This window comes from Sapajus apella, unplaced genomic scaffold, assembly GCF_009761245.1.
Source record: "Sapajus apella isolate SASKATOON/1434 unplaced genomic scaffold, GSC_monkey_1.0 scaffold135, whole genome shotgun sequence".
In the NCBI taxonomy this organism is placed as follows: domain Eukaryota; kingdom Metazoa; phylum Chordata; class Mammalia; order Primates; family Cebidae; genus Sapajus; species Sapajus apella.
Genome location: NW_022437075.1, coordinates 2,587,290 through 2,605,787, shown reverse-complemented (window position 1 = coordinate 2,605,787; position 18,498 = coordinate 2,587,290). Strand labels below are relative to the sequence as shown.

Below are 18,498 nucleotides of genomic sequence, written 5' to 3'. Positions count from 1 at the left end.
AAAAAAAAAAAAAAAAAAAAAAAAAAAAAAAAAGCTGGGCATGGTGGGGTCTGCCTGTAATTCCAGCTACTCAGGAGGCTGAGGCAGGAGAATCACTTGAACCCAGGAGGCAGATCGCAGTGAGCGATCTTGCAGTGAGCCAAGATCGCACCACTGCACTCTAGCCTGGGTGACAGAGCAAGACTCTATCTTAGAAAAGTAAAGAGAAAAGGGAAAAAAAGAAAAGAAAAGCATGTCAATGTGATAAGTAAACACAGTAGGTGGACCCCTGATGTTCCCCAAAACATACCCCAATGCCACCCCTGCTGTGCCACCCAAACTTGCAATGAAGATGCTTTGGAAAGGCAGCAAGACTTACGACAGCTCCGTCAGGGGATTCTTTGGTAGTGTGGAGGACCCCCTCAGGCTTTTCATATCAGAGAGATCATTGTCCCCCAGGCTGAGGAAGTTCAGACTCGAGTTCTTGGAGAGTATGAGAAATTGCTGACAAATGTGATGGGTAAGACCACAGGATTCCAACCTAACACAGAGGCCCCGAGATAGACCATTAGTTACTCTTGGAAGGAGTGATCTGCTCCATGAACAGAAGCTGACTTTCTCCCTCTTCCTCAACCCTTTCAGAGGTTGGATGGCCTGCATGTCAATGCTACTCAAAGTGTGGTCCGTGGTCCAGCAAGAGCATGACTTGGTAGCCTGTTAGAAGTGCTCATTCTTGGCCTGCCGCAGTGGCTCATGCTGGTAATCCCAGCACTTTGGGAGGCCGAGGTGGGCGGATCACCTGAGGTCAGGAGTTTGAGACCAGCCTGGTCAACATGGTGAAACCCTTTTTCTACTAAAAATATAAAAATTAGGTGGGTGTGGTGGCGGGCGCCTGTAGTCCCAGCTACTCAGAAGGCTGAGACAGGAGAATTGCTTAAACCTAGGAAGCGGAGTGCAGTGAGCCAAGATAGTACTACTACACTCCAGCCTGGCACAGACTGAGAGACGACTGACACACACACACACACCCCTCTTTCTCAGATCCCACCCCAAACGTGCAGGGTCTCTGCAATTGAGTTCCTGGAATCTGTATATTAAAACACCAGCTAGCTTGGACCAGGCACAGTGACTGACGCCTATAATCCCAGCACTTGAAAGGCTGAGGCAGGAAGATCACTTGAGTCTAGGAGTTCAAGACCAACCTGGGCAACATGGCAAAATCGCATCTCTGCAAACAGTGCAAAAATTAACTGGGTGTGGTGGCACACACCTGTGGTCCCAGCTACTTGGGACTCTAGTGGGAGAATTGCCTGAGCCAAAGAGGCAGAGGTTGCAGCAAGCTGAGATCACCTCACTGCACTGCAGCCTGGGCAACAGAATGAGACGCTGTCTCAAAAACAAAACAAAATAAAAAGGTAACCTCTCCCGAGGTGAGGCTGATATACAGTAAAATTTGAGAACTACTTCTCGACACATAGGAACTTTTTCCTTTGCTCATTTTTCTGTCTCCTTCTGCTACAATGCTTAATGCTGTCAGCCCTCCCAATGGATTGTAGAAGCTAGGGGTGTTCTCTCAACCCCCTGACAGATCTAGGGAGCCAAAGACTTACCACAGATACTTGAGTTTGCAGGCTGAGTGTTTCAAGGCTTTAAGAATCAGGGGGGCAGTCTCTCCCAGCTTGTTGGAGCTCAAGTTCAGATGGGTCAGCTTGCTGTTACCCTGGAGGGCAAGAATGAGCTCCTTGAGAATCCAATCAGGAGTTACCGACTTGCACCTGCAGATAGGAAGGGACACAAAAGCTGGATTGAGGGAGAAGACTGGTTTCCAGGATCCTGCTGTCACCTCATGCTGCCCTCCACCACACCCACTGCCAAGGTTATACAGGGACACAAGGAATCAAAAAAACAAGGGCCGAGTCATGGTACTAGACTTTGAGAATAAAAACTAAAAAATACTCCCCAGAAAGTAAGCTCAGTTGGATGTACTAAGTCAGGAATCCCTCTCCCTCCCTCCCCCGCTCTCCTAGAGACCTGAGGTGAAGAGGTCCTGGGGCTGCCTCTCTTCTGGGAAATGATCCCCCCTCCCCGCCCCCCCACACACATACAGTCCAACCTAGAAAAGCCCAGCAAGAATAATTATCTTGTATTTTCTGGAAATTTTCTCCTTGAGAACTATATAAGATCGAAATTTAAATATTAAAAGAAAAATTTAAAAAGACTGCCAAATCCCATTACTGGATATATGCCCAAAGGAACATAAATTGCTCTATTATAAAGACACATGCACATGTATGCTGATTGCAGCACTATTTGCAATAGCAAAGACATGAAATCAACCTAAATGCCCATCAGTGATGGGCTAGACAAAGAAAATGTGGTATCTATACACCATGGAATACTATGCAGCCATAAAAAAGAATGAGAACATGTCCTTTGCAGGGACATGGATGGAGCTGGAGGCCCTCATCTTTAGGAAATTAATGCAGGATCAGAAACCAAATACCACATGTTCTCACTTTTAAGTCGGAGCTGAAGGATATGAGCACATGGACACAGAGGGGAGCAACACACACTGGGGCCTGCTGGGAAAAGTGGGTAACGGAAAAGGATCAGGAACAATAATGAATGGGTACTGGGATTAGTGTCTGCGAGATGAGGCCGGGTGTGATGGCTCACACCAGTAATCCCAGCACTTCGAGAGGTCGAGGCAGATGGATCACGAGGTCAGGAGATCGAGACCATCCTGGCCAACATGGTGAAACCCCATCTCTACTGAAATACAAAACTTAGCTGGGCATGGTGGTGGGCACCTGTAATCCCAGCTACTCGAGAGGCTGAGGCAGGAGAATCACTTAAACCCGGGAGGCGGAGGTTGGAGTGAGACAAGACCGTGCCATGGCCCTCCAGCCTGGTGACAGAGTAAGACTCCATCTCAAAAAAAGATTAATTAAAAAAATAATAAAAATATCTGGATGATGAAATAATCTTGACAACAAACCCCTATGACACACATTTACTTATGTAACAAACATATACCTGTACCCCTGAACTTAAAAGTATTAAAAAAATAAAAGAAGGCCACGGCCACAGCCACTTATAGCTGTCTCTTGTGGGTTTGGTCCAGCTCACCCGATACACTGAGGTTTGAAGAAAGTCATTATGATCAAATCTTTCACACTTAACTGGTTGAATCAATATATTCTTCTAGGTTTTAGCCCTTGAAAGTAAGCCCTAATGGTGGGGGAAAAGCAAGACAATTCATTGGCCAAGACTCCTGATCATTCAAACAAATCCCACCTTGGATTCAACACTAGGCATTACTCTCTCCTCTACAGCTCATTCTCCCCCTTGGTGGTTATACAAGGTCCACCTCCATTTGCTAATTCCTTTCTATCTTCAAGCCAGATCTGACACCCTGTCATTCATTCCTCCTTGGATCATATTAGCAGGGGACCAACGTGCTTCAGTACACAACGGTGCTCCAGCTCCGGAGAGCACACCCCCCCTTGCTCACCCACTCCCCGTGATGCCCCTCTTGGTATTGCTAAGTATAGTCTCCTCATGGAGGGCACGTGTTCTCCACAGTGCCTTCTGTCTTGTTTTCTTGGCTTGGAATGATCTTTTTCCCAGGTGTCCGCGGGCACAGTCCCTCTTCCTCCCCTACAATGAGCCAAGTCAGTCTTTACTCAAATACCTTTTCAGTGAGGCCCTTCTACCTAAAAAATGCAAGCCACCCTCCTCACACATCCTTTCTGAGCCCCTGGTTTTCCCTTTCTTTGGAAGATGGCACCCTCTCGGATGCTATTACGATTATTTTGCTTGCTCCCCTGACACATGTAAGATCCCTGATGGCACGACTTATCTGTTGGCTTCACTGCTAGAACCTCAGACCTGAGAGCAGAACCTGGCACACAGGGATGCCCAGTATTCACTCAACACAGGAGTGACCCATCAAATACTACCTACTTTTTAAGACACAAAACAGTTCTCACAGACTACACCTGTCTGTAGCTCTTCTCAAGTGCTTTGCCTCTACCATATCCTAGACATTTTCTACTCCTTCAAATCCAGCTCAAAATGGCAGGACTGAGGTCCCAAGGAAAAATTACAAGTACCTCCAGTGCAAGATCATTCGTGATAGATCGACATTTAAAAATTTCAGCCGACTTTGCCTGATATAGCACTTTCATAAATACAAGCACAGTTTATTTTACTCTGCTGAGCACCTAGCTTGCCTCCTGGAAAATAGCCAACTGCACGAATCAAGAGAGAAGTGGGGTGATTCTCCTAGCGTACCCTCTTGAACTGCTAGTGTCTCACACTTACGTCAGTTTTTGGACTTTGCATCTTGGATTTTTTAGTGCAAGACATAGAGCTTTCACGGACAAGGCATGGAGCTTGCTGTTACTCAGGTCCAGTTCACGCACATTCTCATTTCTGACCAACACAGAGCAAATACTGTTCCACGCGTGCATCCTGGAACTGACCATGCTTGTGCTTCACGAAGGAGAGAGAGAATGCAGATTAGAGCAAATTAGCCTCAGCAACACCCAGAATACAACCTCCAGGACACAGAAAGAAGCCCTAACAAAATTATTAGAATTTTCATGTGGCTGGGTGCGGTGGTTCACGCCTGGCATCTCAGCACTTTGGGAGGCCAAGGCCGCAGATCATTTGAGGTCAGGAGTTCGAGACCACACTGGCCAACATGGTGAAACCCTGTCTCTACCAAAAATACAAAAATTAGCTGGGGATGGTGGCGTGTGTCTGTAGTCCCAGCTACTCGGGAGGCTGAGGCAGGAGAATGGCTTGAACCTGGGAGGCAGAGGTTGCAGTGAGTGGAGATCATGCCACTGCACTCTAGCGTGGGCAACAGAGCAACACACATTCTCAAAAAAAAAAAAAAAAAAATCCCTAATCCAATAGGCTCTGAATGTTAGTAAGAATAATAGTCAAGTATGAAAGTCTTAAGTCAAACTTTTTATTTCACAAGAGATGAGGGAGGTAAAACAGAAGAAATCTTTCTTAAGTGCTTAAGGGGGATTTGCAGTTTTACCCTGCAAGCCCAGAGTTGTGCACAGTTGAAGCAGTGTTTCTAGCTTTGGGGGTGTGCACACATATGTGCAGCAGGAGGTATACACACATGTCTATTTTCAAATAAAGATTTCCGGACCCATCTCAGATCTGCTTAATCAGAATGTCCCAAGGATAGGAATTGAGAACTGAAACCAATGTGTGGTTTAATATCCATGTACTCGGCCATCTGGGACAAAGCACACAAGACTGTTTTCTTCCCAACTAATACTGGAATCAGACAAAAACACCTTCATTACCTGCTCTAGGGAACAGCTGCTCTTGGACAATAAGACAAGGACCCAAGTGCCTGGCTTACTTGCCCAGGCTAACTCTCAACACTTGCTTCAAGACTCTTGCTTACAGTGCAGGGCAGTTATGTCGAACTCTGGCCAATCCAAACCAGTATCTACCTTTTATTACCCACCTTAAAAAATAAAATAAATCACTCACCCCTAAAAAAAAAAAAAAAAAAAAAAAAGGTAAAATCACCCACCCCTAAAAAAAGTAAAATAAAATCACCCACCCCTAAAAAAATAAAATAAAATTGGCCAGGCACAGTGGCTTAAGCCTGTAATCCCAGGAATTTGGGAGGCCGAGGCAGGTGGATCACGAGGTCAAGAGATTGAGACCATCCTGGTCAATATGGTGAAACCCCGTCTCTACTAAAAATACAAAAAATTAGCTGGGCATGGTGGCGCATGCCTGTAATCCCAGCTACTCAGGAGGCTGAGGCAGGCGAATTGCCTGAACCCAGAAGGCAGAGGTTGTGGTGAGCCAAGATCGTGCCATTGCACTCCAGCCTGGGTAACAAGAGCAAAACTCCGTCTCGAAAAAAAAGAAAAAAGAAAAATAAATAAAATAAAATCACCCACCCCTGAAAATATATATAAAATAAAATCACCCAACCCTAAAGTCACACACCCCTAAAAATAAAATCACCCACCCCTAACAAAAAAATCACCCACCCCTAAAATAAAATAAAATCACCCACCCCTAAAAAATAAAATAAAATCTCTCACCCCTAAAATATAAAACCATCCACCCCAGAAAAAAAACATCACCCACCCCTAAAAAAATTACCCACCCCTAAAAAAAAATGCATCCCTAAAATCACCTACCCCTAAAAAAAATCACCCACCCTGAAAAAAAATAAAATCAATCACCCACCCCAAAAAACAAAACAAAACCAAATCACCCACCCCTAAAAAAAACAAAACCAAATCAATCACCCACCCCTAAAAAACACAAAACCAATTCAATCACCCACCCCTAAAAACCACAAAACAAATCAACCACCCAACCCTAAAAAACACAAAACCAAATCAACCACCCACCCCTAAAAAACACAAAATCAAATCAATCACCCATGCTTAAAACCAAAATCAAATCACCCGCCCCTAAAAAAACCGGAATCAAATCACCCAGCCCTACTAAAAACAATCAAATCACCCACCCACCCCTACCAAAAATAATCAAATCACCCACCCACCTCTACCAAACACAACCAAATCACCCACCTACCAAACACATTCAAATCAATCACCCACCCCTACCAAACACATTCAAATCAATAACCCACCCCTACCAAACACAATCAGATCAATCATCCACCCCTACCAAACACATTCAAATCAGCCACCCACCCATACCAAACACATTCAAATCAGTCACCCACCCCTACAAAACACATTCAAATCAATCACCCACCCCTACAAAACACATTCAAATCAGTCACCCACCCCTACAAAACACAATCACCCACCTTAAAAAATAAATAAATAAAATCGCCCACCTTAAAAAAAAAAAAAATCAAGTCACCCACCTTAAAGATCCATCACCCACCCACCCCAATCAATCTTCACCCACCCACCCCAATTATCACCCACCCACCCCAATCATCACTCACCCCAGGTTCTGAAACTCCACAGACATCCTCCTCTGGCTTCCTGCTCCTGAGACATGACTCGACTCTATAAGGTGTCTTTCCCTTACTGAAGTAGGACTAATAAACTTGGTTTTAGGTGACCAGAAATATCTGTGGTGTTCTTTTTGGCAAGTTGTGAGATGCATGCATGGTGACATGGGCATGCATGCATGCTCATTCTTGTGTTAAATATCCCAGTTAACTCGGTAATAATAGAGTCCATTTAAAATTACTGAGGAAACAGGTAAGAAGAATGGACAAGTGGCAAATGACCACAGCATCAGAATATCTAGTACCAACTTTTGGGAAGGCATGAAATCTTAAATTGCGGGGTGAACATACGTAAAAAGAGGAATGATGATGTTATCCTCACAATAAATGAAATTATTCCTGGGAAGCGTTTTAAGAGCAGTTAGTCGCATGTCCCACACTGAATCCTGTCTAAAGAAGTTCCCAATTTATGTTTTAGGGATTCTACGACATGACCAATTACATCCAATACATATCAACATATGGCCCATCTTTCAGTATCTGTGGGGGTTGGTTTGAGGACTTGCCATGTACTCTAAAATCTGAGGATGCTGGAGTCCCTGGTATAAAGTGGCATACTGGCCGAGGGTGGCGGCTCACGCCTGTAATCCCAGCACTTTGGGAGGCCAAGGTGGGCAGATCACTTGCGGTCAGGAGTTCGAGACCAGCCTGGGCAACATGGTAAAACCCCATCTCTACTAAAGATGCAAAAATTAGCAGGGCATGGTGGTGCGCACCTGTAATCCCAGCTACTTGGGAGGCAGAGACATGAGAATCACTTGAACCTGGAAGGTGGAGGTTGCAGTGGGCCAAGATTGTGCCACTGCCCTCCAGCCTGGTGGATAAAGTAAGACTCTGTTTCAAAAAATAAAAATAAAAAAATAAAATGGCGTATTTCCACATAACCTAAGCTTATCCTCTCACATACCATAAATCATCGCTAGATTACTTACAATATCCAACATGATGTAAATGCTCTGTAAATAGTGGTTAGACTGTTGCTTCAGGAATGATGACAAGATAAGTATGAGCTGGGTGTGGTGGCTCACACCTGTAATCCCAGTACTTTGGGAGGCACAGATGGGTGCATCACGTGGTCAGGAGATCAAGACCATCCTGGCCAACATGGGAAAACCCTGTGTCTGCTAAAAAATACAAAGACATTAGCTGGGTGTCATGGCATGTGCCTGTAATCTCCGCTACTCAGGAGGCTGAGGCAGGAGAATTGCTTGAACCCAGGAGGTAGAGATTGTGCCACTGCACTTCAGCCTGGCAACAGAGCAAAACACCATATAAAAAAACAAACAACAATAAAATATATAAAGATCTAAATCTCTAAGTAGATCAATTAAATTATCTAAGAAACTAGATGATGCCTAAAGGAAAATATCCTTTCGAGATGGAGCTGCTCGAGAACGTTTGGTCAGAAATAACCAGTGATACGTAACGACAACAAATCCCCAGTTTTGCATGAAAGAATTTGCACAGAGCCTGAGAAAACAGGAGAAAGTTGAGAAAGAAATGGTTCTGTATTACTCACTCCAGAGTGTCCAAGTCCCTTTCAAGGATGTGACTGCCAACAGAAAGCCTTAGCTTATTCAACCTTTTACACTGCTTTAGGCAAAATGAAGAAGCTTTGAGTTCTTTGTCCCTCAAAATATTAAGGTCCACTTCAAAGGTGTGATCCAACATCTTCTCTACGAAGTCTTCCTCCTGGGACTCATGTAGGCAGTGAAAAAATCTTAGAACATGAAATTGGATGGAGGCACTTTCCGCCTTATCTAACTCTTCCTTCCACTTTAATAATTCCTCCATTTTCCTGGGAGACATTTTACAATGCAAAGTATCTTCCAGTTCTCTCGCTATGTTTCTGTTTAAAAGACCGAAGAAGAAAAGAACCACTGGAGTCCAATAGGGTTCTTTGTTAACCAAGGCATCCTGCAGTAACAGCTTCATCTCTTCATACTTTGCGGAATGCTGAAGGAATTCTTCAGGTTCCTCCAGCACAAAGGACAGGGCTGCAAAAAACTCCTGCAAACTTGGGTGGGTGAAAGAAAAGCAACCCCCACAGTCACTGACCTTTTGAAGAATATTGAGCTGGTAGAGATAATCGAGGAAAGGCACTTCCAGGCCTTCGCGCTGAGTGGCCTGCGTGTTAAATGTGAAGGCCATAGGCCACAGCCCCTCTATGGCCAGACTGCAGAGGGCCCTCCATTGTCCTGGCCAGCTGTCATCTGCCAAATCCACCTCTGCTGTGGAGAACAAGTTGGTGAAAAAGTGGGCGTACAGACTGGTGGTGGTCTCAGTGACTGATTGGAGCGCGTAATACCTCACCTGCGGCTGCTTCAGACAAGAACATACAATCCAGCACACCATGGGGGCACTGCAGGAATCAAATAGAGTTTCGTTTTTTCTTATCTGTTGTAGGATTTTCTTCACTTCTCTTGAATCATCAAAGTGTCTCATGAAATAGACCCACAGGTCTTCCTCTGTGAACCCTGTCATTTGTACAAAGCATGGATTCACCACCAAGCCCTTAAGATCTGTCAGATAAAAGGTCTTGATCGTGATCAGTAAGGTGGCCTGGGGAACCAATTCTTTCTTCAACAAACTGAGTAGGATTTTGGTCACTGGGAGCTCCTGGTACCAGTCTGTACATGGCGGGCCATCGTCCAACCCATCAGAGTCTGGCTCAACTGCGATCATGTTCTCATAGCCATCAACAATAAACAGGAGCTTCTCGGGCTGAGACATGAACTCTTCAATGGGGGCATCAGAATTGGGCCAATCCCGAGAAATCAGTTCGGCAAAGGTAGTTTCCTTCATGTACCTCATCATATGGCAGCTGAGATAGAAGACATAGGAGAACCTTTGCTGAAAGAGAACTCCATCTGCCCAGTGCAGCAGAGCCTTCATTGCCAACGTGGTCTTCCCAACCCCTGCCCTCCCCACCAAGACTATGGTCTGGGCCTGGGCTCCAGTCCCGTGAGGATCCAGCAGGTGCTGCAGTTCCTGGTGTTCATCCTCTGATGTACTACGGATATACACGTGGTCTTCAGGCCAAGGGATGTCGTCCCATTTCTCCAACAATTTAGCCTTCATTTTCTCTCTGTATTTTCTTCTGTGGTCTAAAGCAGAAGTGAGGTGAGAGAGAGAGACAGACAGACCTAACAATGGTCAGAATAAATTTCAGAGTTAGGAATGATTCAATTACAAAGTTCTCACCCAAAGACTTGAATAAGACAAACTCTGCCTTCCAGGGTTTTGTGGGAATGCAGTGGTAGAAAGTGAAGACAGTTAAATAGTTTGATGATCTGGCCAGGCATGGTGGCTCACACCTGTAATCCCAGCACTTTGGGAGGCCAAGGCAGGTGGATTGCCTGAGCTCAGGAGTTCAAGACCAGCCTAGGGAACACGGTGAAACCGTGTTTCTACTAAAAATATAAAAAATTAGCCAGGTGTTGGCAGTGTGCCCCTGTAATCCCAGCCACTCAGGAGGCTGAAACAGGAAAATGGCTTGAACTTGGGAGGCAGAGGTTGCAGTGAGCAGAGATCATGCCATTGCACTCCAGCCTGCGTGACAGGGTGAGACTCCATCTCAAAAAACAACAAAAAGAAAAAAACAAAAAAAAAACCAATGTCTTCTAAGAAAACATTTGTGGTTATGCACAATATGATATGGACATTTATCGAAGTATTGCTTAATGTATTTTCAAAAGCCGGGAAGCCTAGATTTCTGTCAACAAGAAAAGGTTTAATATAAACCATGACACATCTATAGAAAGGTATATGGCAAAAGAATAAATATTACCTGATAGTATCCCAGAAAGTGATTAGGTTAAGGATCTGGAGAAGAGGAACTTATCCTGGATTGTCTGGGGGGCTAATACACTTGCACATACCCTCTCAAAGTAGGAGCACAGGGAGATGAGGCACGGACACCCAGAGGAGAAGAGTTAGCAGGTGGCAATGAGACCACAGAGGTGGAGATGAGAGTGATGGGGCCACAACCCAAGAAATGCTGGCAGCCACCAGAGCTGGAAGAGACCAGAACAGATCTTCCCCTAGAGCCTTTCCAGAGATCGTGGCTGTACCAACGCCTTGATTTCAGTCATTCGGAGTAGTCTGTTCTCACACTGCTTTTAAAGACACACCCAGGACTGGGCAATTTATAAAGAAAATGAGGTTTAATGAACTCACAGTTCCACATGGCTGGGGAGGCCTCACAATCATGGAGGAAGGCAAAGGGGGAGCAAAGACACAACTTACATGGCAGCAGGCAGGAGGGTGTGTGTAGGGGAACTCCCCTTAATAAAACCATCAGATCTCATGAGACTTAGTCGCTATCATGAGAACAGTGGGGAAAAGACCCACCCCATGAATCAATAACCTCCCACCAGCTTACTCCCATTACATATGGGAATTACGGGAGCTACAGTTCAAGGTGAGATTTGGGTGGGGACACAGCCAAACCCTATCATTTGGCCTCTCTCTTGAAGAGTTGTTGTAAGCTACCCAGTTCGTCACAAAATTGGTTAGCAGTGACGCTAGGAAAGTACTGCCGCACAGAACCTTCACTACAAGACTCAGCATCAATTTGTATGCCCAGGATACTGAACGCCGATGCTGCCACATACAGGAGAAGTAACATTATTGAAGGACAGCAGGGAAGAGAGATACCTACCATGACAAGAAGTCAGTAGGTAAGTCATTAGAAAACTAAGAAAAAGCAGGAAATAGTAAATCACTTAGAACCATAGAAACAAATACCAGAAGTGGCCCCCAAGAGCAGTGGGTGGGTGTCCCTGCAGAGCAGACCTCATCAAGAGCTGGGCAGAAGGATCAATGCTTTGCATTACAGGCTCTATGTCCCTGTGACTCTTTGGGGCTTATATACATGCACATGTATTTCTTTGATAAAACTAAACTTAGTACTAGAATGTGCGTCCTACTTTCTCAGTGTGAACATCTTCATGGGATTACTGGTACAAAACCTATAGATGCCTATTAATTAACCTGTTGATAAGTAATCTAAATATCAATTATGTAACAAAAGCACAAAGTCCAGAAGGAGACACCAATGTCTGAGAATGAATGGGAAACTACAGAATCCCATTTATAGTAACTTATTTTTCAGTAAGTTGCACTGGAACAACTAGCTGGGAAGAATTTTTCATTTCTTCATTATAAAATGGAAGAAAATGTCAAAGTAGGAGGCAACTCTACTCAGGACCTAGTGAAACGAGTGCTCCTCAAGCAACCTGTCCACTGTCGACACAAAGTAGTGTACACACCTGCTTCTTCTGGCTCCTCTGGTTCTTCTTGCTTTGGATCTTGGCAACCCTGCGTCTGCCCATTCCCTGAAATAAATAATGATGATGTGATATGGAAATACCCTAGACTGAAAATGGGCCAGCAATGATAGAGGTTCTCAGTAGAACCAACTCTTATTTGTTTTTCTCCAAAACGGAGTCCTGCTCTGTCACCCAGAGCTGGAGTGCAATGACACCATCTTGTCTCACTGCAACCTCTGCCTCTCGGGTTCAAGCAATTCTCCTGCCTTGGCCTCCCGGGTAGCTGGGATTACAGGCACATGCCACCAGGCCTGGCTAACTTTTGTATTTTTAGTAGAGATGGGGTTTCACCATGTTGGCCTGGCTGGTCTTGAACTCCTGGCCTCCTGATCTGCCCACCTTGGCTGCTCAAAGTGCTGGGATTATAGGCGTGAGCCACTGCACCCAGCCAGAACCAACTCTTTCTATGGCAAATTTGAGAGTGAAGAGACTAGAGAATGTCCAGTTTATATTTTTTGTTTTTAAGAGATGGAGTCTTGCTCTGTCTCCCAGGCTGAAGAGCAGTGGTGCAATCTCAGCTCACTGCAACCTCCGCCTCCCAGGTTCAAGGCATTCTCCTGCCTCAGCCTCCCAAGTAGCTGGGATTACAGGCACATGCCACCAGGCCTGGCTAACTTTTTTATTTTTAGAAGAAAGGAGATTTCACCATATTGGCCAGGCTGGTCTCGAACTCTTGACTTCAAGTGATCTTCCTGCCTTGGCCTCCAAAAGTGCTGGTATTACAGACATGAGCCACTCTATCCAGCCTTAAATTATTATTTAGTAAGAAATACTGGAAGGACTAGATAGAAAGAGTTTGTACTGTAAGTTCCAGAAATTTCAGCATAGGCAGCAAGTGTGGACCAATGAAATGAGTGCTTCATCAAGCAATCTGTCGACTGTCAACATAAAGTAGTGTACACACTTGTTTCTTCTTCCAGCTGCTCTGGTTCTTGGTTTGGATCTTGGCATTTCTGGGTCTGCACATTTCCTGAAATAAACAGTGATTACGAGATAAGAAAACACCCCAGACAGAAAATGGGCCAGCAATAACAGCAGCCCCCAGTGGAACCAGCTCTTTCCATGGCAAACGGGATGAAGAGACTGGAGGAATCAGAGAATGCCCACTTTATATTTTCTGTTTATTTATTGAGACAGAGTCTCATTTTGTTGCCCAGGCTGGAGCGCAGTGGTGCGATCTGGGCTCACTGCAACCTCTGCCTCCTGGGTTCAAGCAATTCTCCTGCCTCAGCCTCCTGAGCAGCTACGATTACAGGTGCCCACCACCATGCCTGGTTAGTTTTTGTCTTTTTAGTAGAGATGGGGTTTCATTCTTTGGTCAGGTTGGTCTCAAACTCTTGACCTCAAATGATCCGCCTGCTTCAGCCTCCCAAGGTGCTGGGATTACAGGTGTGGGCCTCCACGCCCAGGAATAAGTTATTATTTAATAAGAAATACTGGAAGAACTAGATGGAAAGCGTGTTTAATTTTTTACGTAGTATAAATGTAAGAAATTTCAGCACAGGCAGCAAATGTGGACCAATGAAACGAGTGCTCCATCAAGCAACCTGTCAATTGTCACCATAAAGTAGTATACAAACCTGCTGCTTCTTCCAGCTGCTCTGCTTCTTGGTTTGGATCTTGGCATTCCTGGGTCTGCACATTCCCTGAAATAAACAGTGATGATGAGATATAAAAATACCCCAGGCTGATAACAGACCAGCAATAACAGAAGCCCCCAGTGGAACCAACTTTTACTATAGCAAATGGGATTGAAGGGACTGGAGGAATCAGTATGGCCCGTTTACAGTAAGGTATCATTTAATAAGCAACACTGAAATTATTAGTTGCAAAGTTTTAAATTTTTTATGCAGTATAAATTCAAGGAATTTCAGAGTAGGCAGCAAATGTGGACCAGTGAATGAGTGCTTCATCAAGCAAGCTGTCTGTTATCAACTTAAAGTAGTGTACACACCTGCTGCTGCTTCTAGCATCTCTGCATCTTCTTGGGTTGCATCTTGGGGCTCCTGGGTCTGCACATTCCCTGAAATAAACAGTGATGACAATATACAAAAATGACCCACACTGAAAAGGGGCCAGCAATAACGGAGGCTCTCAGTAGAACCAACTTCTATGACAAACTAGAGATTTAGAGTCTGATTCTCCCAGTTTTCTCAAGCTCCAATAACCTGACTGAAGATGCAACATGAACTCTGGAAAGCCCACAGCACACGCTAAGCACGATCCTGCCTCGGGGCCTTGGCTCCAGCCGTCCTGCCTGCCTGGATTCTCAGACATCTGCTTAACTCACTCTCACGGCTCTGCTCAAACCTCATCTCCGCAGCGGTGCCTGAGAAGCCTAATCACGAGAACCACCTATCTCCTTAATCACATCCCTTAGCCTCTCCCATCTGCCCTACCCTCTGTTGGCACTTCTCACCTTTTAACACAGCATATAACTTATTTATTGTGCCTCTGACCTGTCTAGGTAGGTCACTGTTCATCAATTCATTCCAACTGTGTAGAACAGTACCCCACACAGAGAAGCCATCCTAGTATCTTTGGAATAAAATACCATAGGAATCAAAGCACCAAGAATTGGGTTCAAACCAAGCCCTCAAGGCACTGCACACACCCACTCTGAATGTCCCCTTTCTCGTGAGCTAGAAGACGTCTTCTATGACTCACAGTGGTCCAGCTCATCTTACTGTGTAGTACACAGCTGCTGTGAGCCAGCACCTTGTGAGGGATTTGCATCTCAACGGACACGGCTCTAATATTTGAACTCCATTGATCATCACTGTTTACATGGCTTGTTCTGGTTAGCAAGCTGAGTCCTGTACTTTCTCCAGATGCTCCATGTTCCTTTGAAGAACCACTCCTTCAAAGAACAAGAATCGTCATTCTCCACGCATGGTAGCCTGGGCTAAAGGATCCCAACTCTCTGAAGCTCCACAAATCCTACCTGTGCAATCTGTGATCCCTACGTATGTCCACATTCTTCAAGCTGAGGTCTGTTCTGAATTCTAACCCTCCTAGAAGCAGGGAACCCAAGTGGGAACCTTTTTCTGGGCATAGCCCAGGCAAAGGAAAAGTTGATGATTTTCCCCTCATCATTGGCTTAGTTTATCATGTTGCATTCCTCCGTTGCAAACAAATCCAATCATGTGAGCCTTACAGGTTATAACTTTACTGTCAAGTATCAGGTATCACCACCTGGATCTTAATACATTAAATACAAGACTCTACATTTAGCTGGGACCACTTAGAAGAGCCAGGCTGTTCCAGATGAGCAGCCTAGCAGGACTGGCGCATGGCTTCAAAGAGAAAATGAAGGTTAAAAATTAGTTGTTGCTGGCCGGATGCAGTGGCTCACACCTGTTATCCCAGCACTTTGGGAGGCCGAGGCAGGAAGATTACCTCAAGTCAGGAATTCAAGACCAGCCAGACCAATACAGAGAAACCCCATCTCTATTAAAAATACAATTAGCTGGGCACAGTGGTGGATGCCTGTAGTCCCAGCTACTCAGGAGGCTGAGGCAGGAGAATCACTTGAACCAGGAAGGCAGAGGTTGTGGTGAGCCAAGATTGCGCCACTGCACTCCAGCCTGGGCAACAAGAGTGAAACTGAGCCTCAAACAAACAAAAAACACACAAAACTTGTTTTTTGCTTTTTCTCCCCAGTGGTTAGGGAACTTTGCAAGGACATAAAAGAATAGTCAAGAGCAGGCCTAGGAAGTCCATCGGTCACTTGCCATGCCTAGGCATTCCTGTTCTCTGGTGAAGCACACTTATCTGAGTGTGTTTTAAGTGCTAGAGGAGCATGATTTAGGTAAGCAGCCCACCCTTCCTACACCCAGCTGGAGTCCCCCAGGCTCCCTAGATTCACTTAGTGTCTTTATCCAAAATCTAGCAGACCCTGGACGTAAGGAAGCACCAGCGATGTGCACACAGATCTGTGGGTCAGTCAATGTCGTCTCTGTTCCCTTTGCATGTTAAACCTCGCTGCTAACGCGGAGGGGAAACGTTCGGCCTTGTCTTAAAGGTCCCCCCACAAAAAATGCTTTACTGGGAAAGGACTCCTATGCAATTAAAAATGCAATGAACTAAGAATATATAGTGATTTTAAACCTTTGTGTACATAATGAAATAACTTTGAAAAGTATGAACTCTCCACACAAGTATGGCCACATGACTTCTGAAAAAGATGCAAAAGCAATTCAATAGAGAAAGAACTCTTCAACAAATGGTGCTGGAGCCGATGGAGATCTACCGGCAGAAAAAAAATAAAAAGGCACAGCAACCTAAACTTTACGCCTTACACAGAAAAAAAAAAAAAAAAAAACCCAACCCAAAAGAGATCAGATTTAAATATAAAAGGTAGAAACCAGCCCAGTGTAGTGGCTTGCGCCTGTAATCCCAGCATTTTGGGAGACCGAGGCGGGTGGATCACAGGTCAAGAGATCAAGACCATCCTGGCCAACATGACAAAACCTTGTCCCTACTAAAAATACAAAAATTAGCTGGGCCTGGTGGTGCACACCTGTAGTCCCAGCTTCTCAGAAGGCTGAGGAAGAAGAATCGATCGAACCTAGGAGGCAGAGGTTGCAGTGAGCCAAGATCACACCACCACACTCCAGCCTGGCAACAGAGCAAGAAGACTCGGTCTCAAAAAATAAAAAGAAAAAAGAAAAAGAAAGAAGTCTTATAACAGAACTGAATGTGCCTCTTCCAATTCCCTTTCTTGACTTTGCTACTTCTTCCCAGGCTACAGCACTAAATCTTTATAGCTTTTATGCCTTTAAAGGTTACACTGTCTTAGATCATCAAGGAGGATTTGCAGGGGGAGATCAGCAAAGTGGAAGGACTCCATGAAAACCCAGCAGTTATCTCCTTGCTCTCAGGAGTGCTGGGCCGCCCTCCCACTGTCCGTCTGGAGGACCCTCACCTTTCATCTTGGCTCTAACTTTCTCACATAGTGAGGTCAGATTCATCGTGTGGAAGATGCCAAGGACCACGTTCCATGCCTGACCTTTTGGGAAGTGTTCATCCAAAAGAAAGGACAGATTCAAGGGGTCAGCAGCTCTCAAGTTTGCCCAGGGGATATGCAGGAAGTGCCCCTGGGGGGCCGACCAGAAGTCCATCAGCGTACGGGGTTCCAGGCAAAGCTTGAATTCTTCCAGCTGATACTGATCGAGGGCCATCAGGTAAGGCAGAAGACCATCATTGGTACCACCGTCTGCAGAGGTGGCTACGAAAAAGCTCATCTTGCCCAACAGGTACAATTTCTCACTTCAGCAAAGGACTCCTACATCCACAGGACACTTGGGACCTAGGGAAGAGAGGGAGAAAGTTGAAATCATAACCCATAAATATCACCTCCTCACACTGTCTTGCCTACACATTTGAGTATTTTCTCTTTGCGGTACTTCCTGCTATTTGTGTTGGTCCCCTTCTGTTTTTTGAGATGGAGTCTCACTCTGACACCCAGGCTGGAGTGCAGTGGCACAATCTCAGCTCCCTGCAACCTCCACCTCTCCAATTTAAGAGATTCTCCTGCCTCACCTCCCGAGTACCTGGGATTACAGGTGCGTGCCACCACACCCAGCTAATTTTTGTATTTTTAGTAGAGATGGGGTTTCGCCATGTTGGCCAGACTGGTCTCAGACTCCTGATCTCACATGATCCGCCCACCTTGGCCTCCCAGTATGCTGGGATTACAGGTATGAGCCGCCATGCCCAGCCTTGTACACTTATTTATGTCCCCCTTCTGCAAGAAGGTAAACTCCATTTGGACAGAGACCTTGCCTGTCTTACTCTTGGCTGTATCACCTGAGTGTTCTAGGTGCTGCCTAGAACAGAGCCTGGCACATACGAGGCACTCGGCCAAGAAGGATACAAAGCATTGACTCTACACTGTGCACTGTGACCTTTGTTTTATTCTGTCAACAACCAAAGGCATAGGAGGTTTATCTCTATTTTATAAAAGTGAATGAAATGACATCTTTAAATTGCTATATATTTTTTTGAGATTGAGTTTTGCTCTGTCACCAGGATGCAGTGCAATAGTGCCATCTCCTCACTGCAACCTCGGTCTCCTGGGTTCAAGTGATACTCGCGCCTCAGCCTCCCAAGTAGCTGGAACTACAGGCACAC

The 18,498-nt window shown here is 45.3% G+C and overlaps 1 protein-coding gene across 1 annotated transcript in view; it reads right to left on the bottom strand.

Moving 5' to 3' along the window:
• NLRP13 (NLR family pyrin domain containing 13) overlaps nucleotides 1-17,609 on the bottom strand; it is a 26,774-nt gene extending 9,165 nt beyond the window's left edge. Inside the window, exons 1-8 of the mRNA XM_032263206.1 lie at nucleotides 17,291-17,609; nucleotides 14,318-14,386; nucleotides 13,944-14,009; nucleotides 12,304-12,369; nucleotides 8,550-10,137; nucleotides 4,306-4,476; nucleotides 1,590-1,754; nucleotides 359-520 (exon numbers count right to left, since the gene is read on the bottom strand). Coding sequence (XP_032119097.1) covers nucleotides 359-520; nucleotides 1,590-1,754; nucleotides 4,306-4,476; nucleotides 8,550-10,137; nucleotides 12,304-12,369; nucleotides 13,944-14,009; nucleotides 14,318-14,386; nucleotides 17,291-17,609 — 2,606 coding nt within the window. The remainder of the gene's footprint in view (nucleotides 1-358; nucleotides 521-1,589; nucleotides 1,755-4,305; nucleotides 4,477-8,549; nucleotides 10,138-12,303; nucleotides 12,370-13,943; nucleotides 14,010-14,317; nucleotides 14,387-17,290) is intronic.
• Between the last annotated feature and the right edge of the window lie 889 nt (nucleotides 17,610-18,498).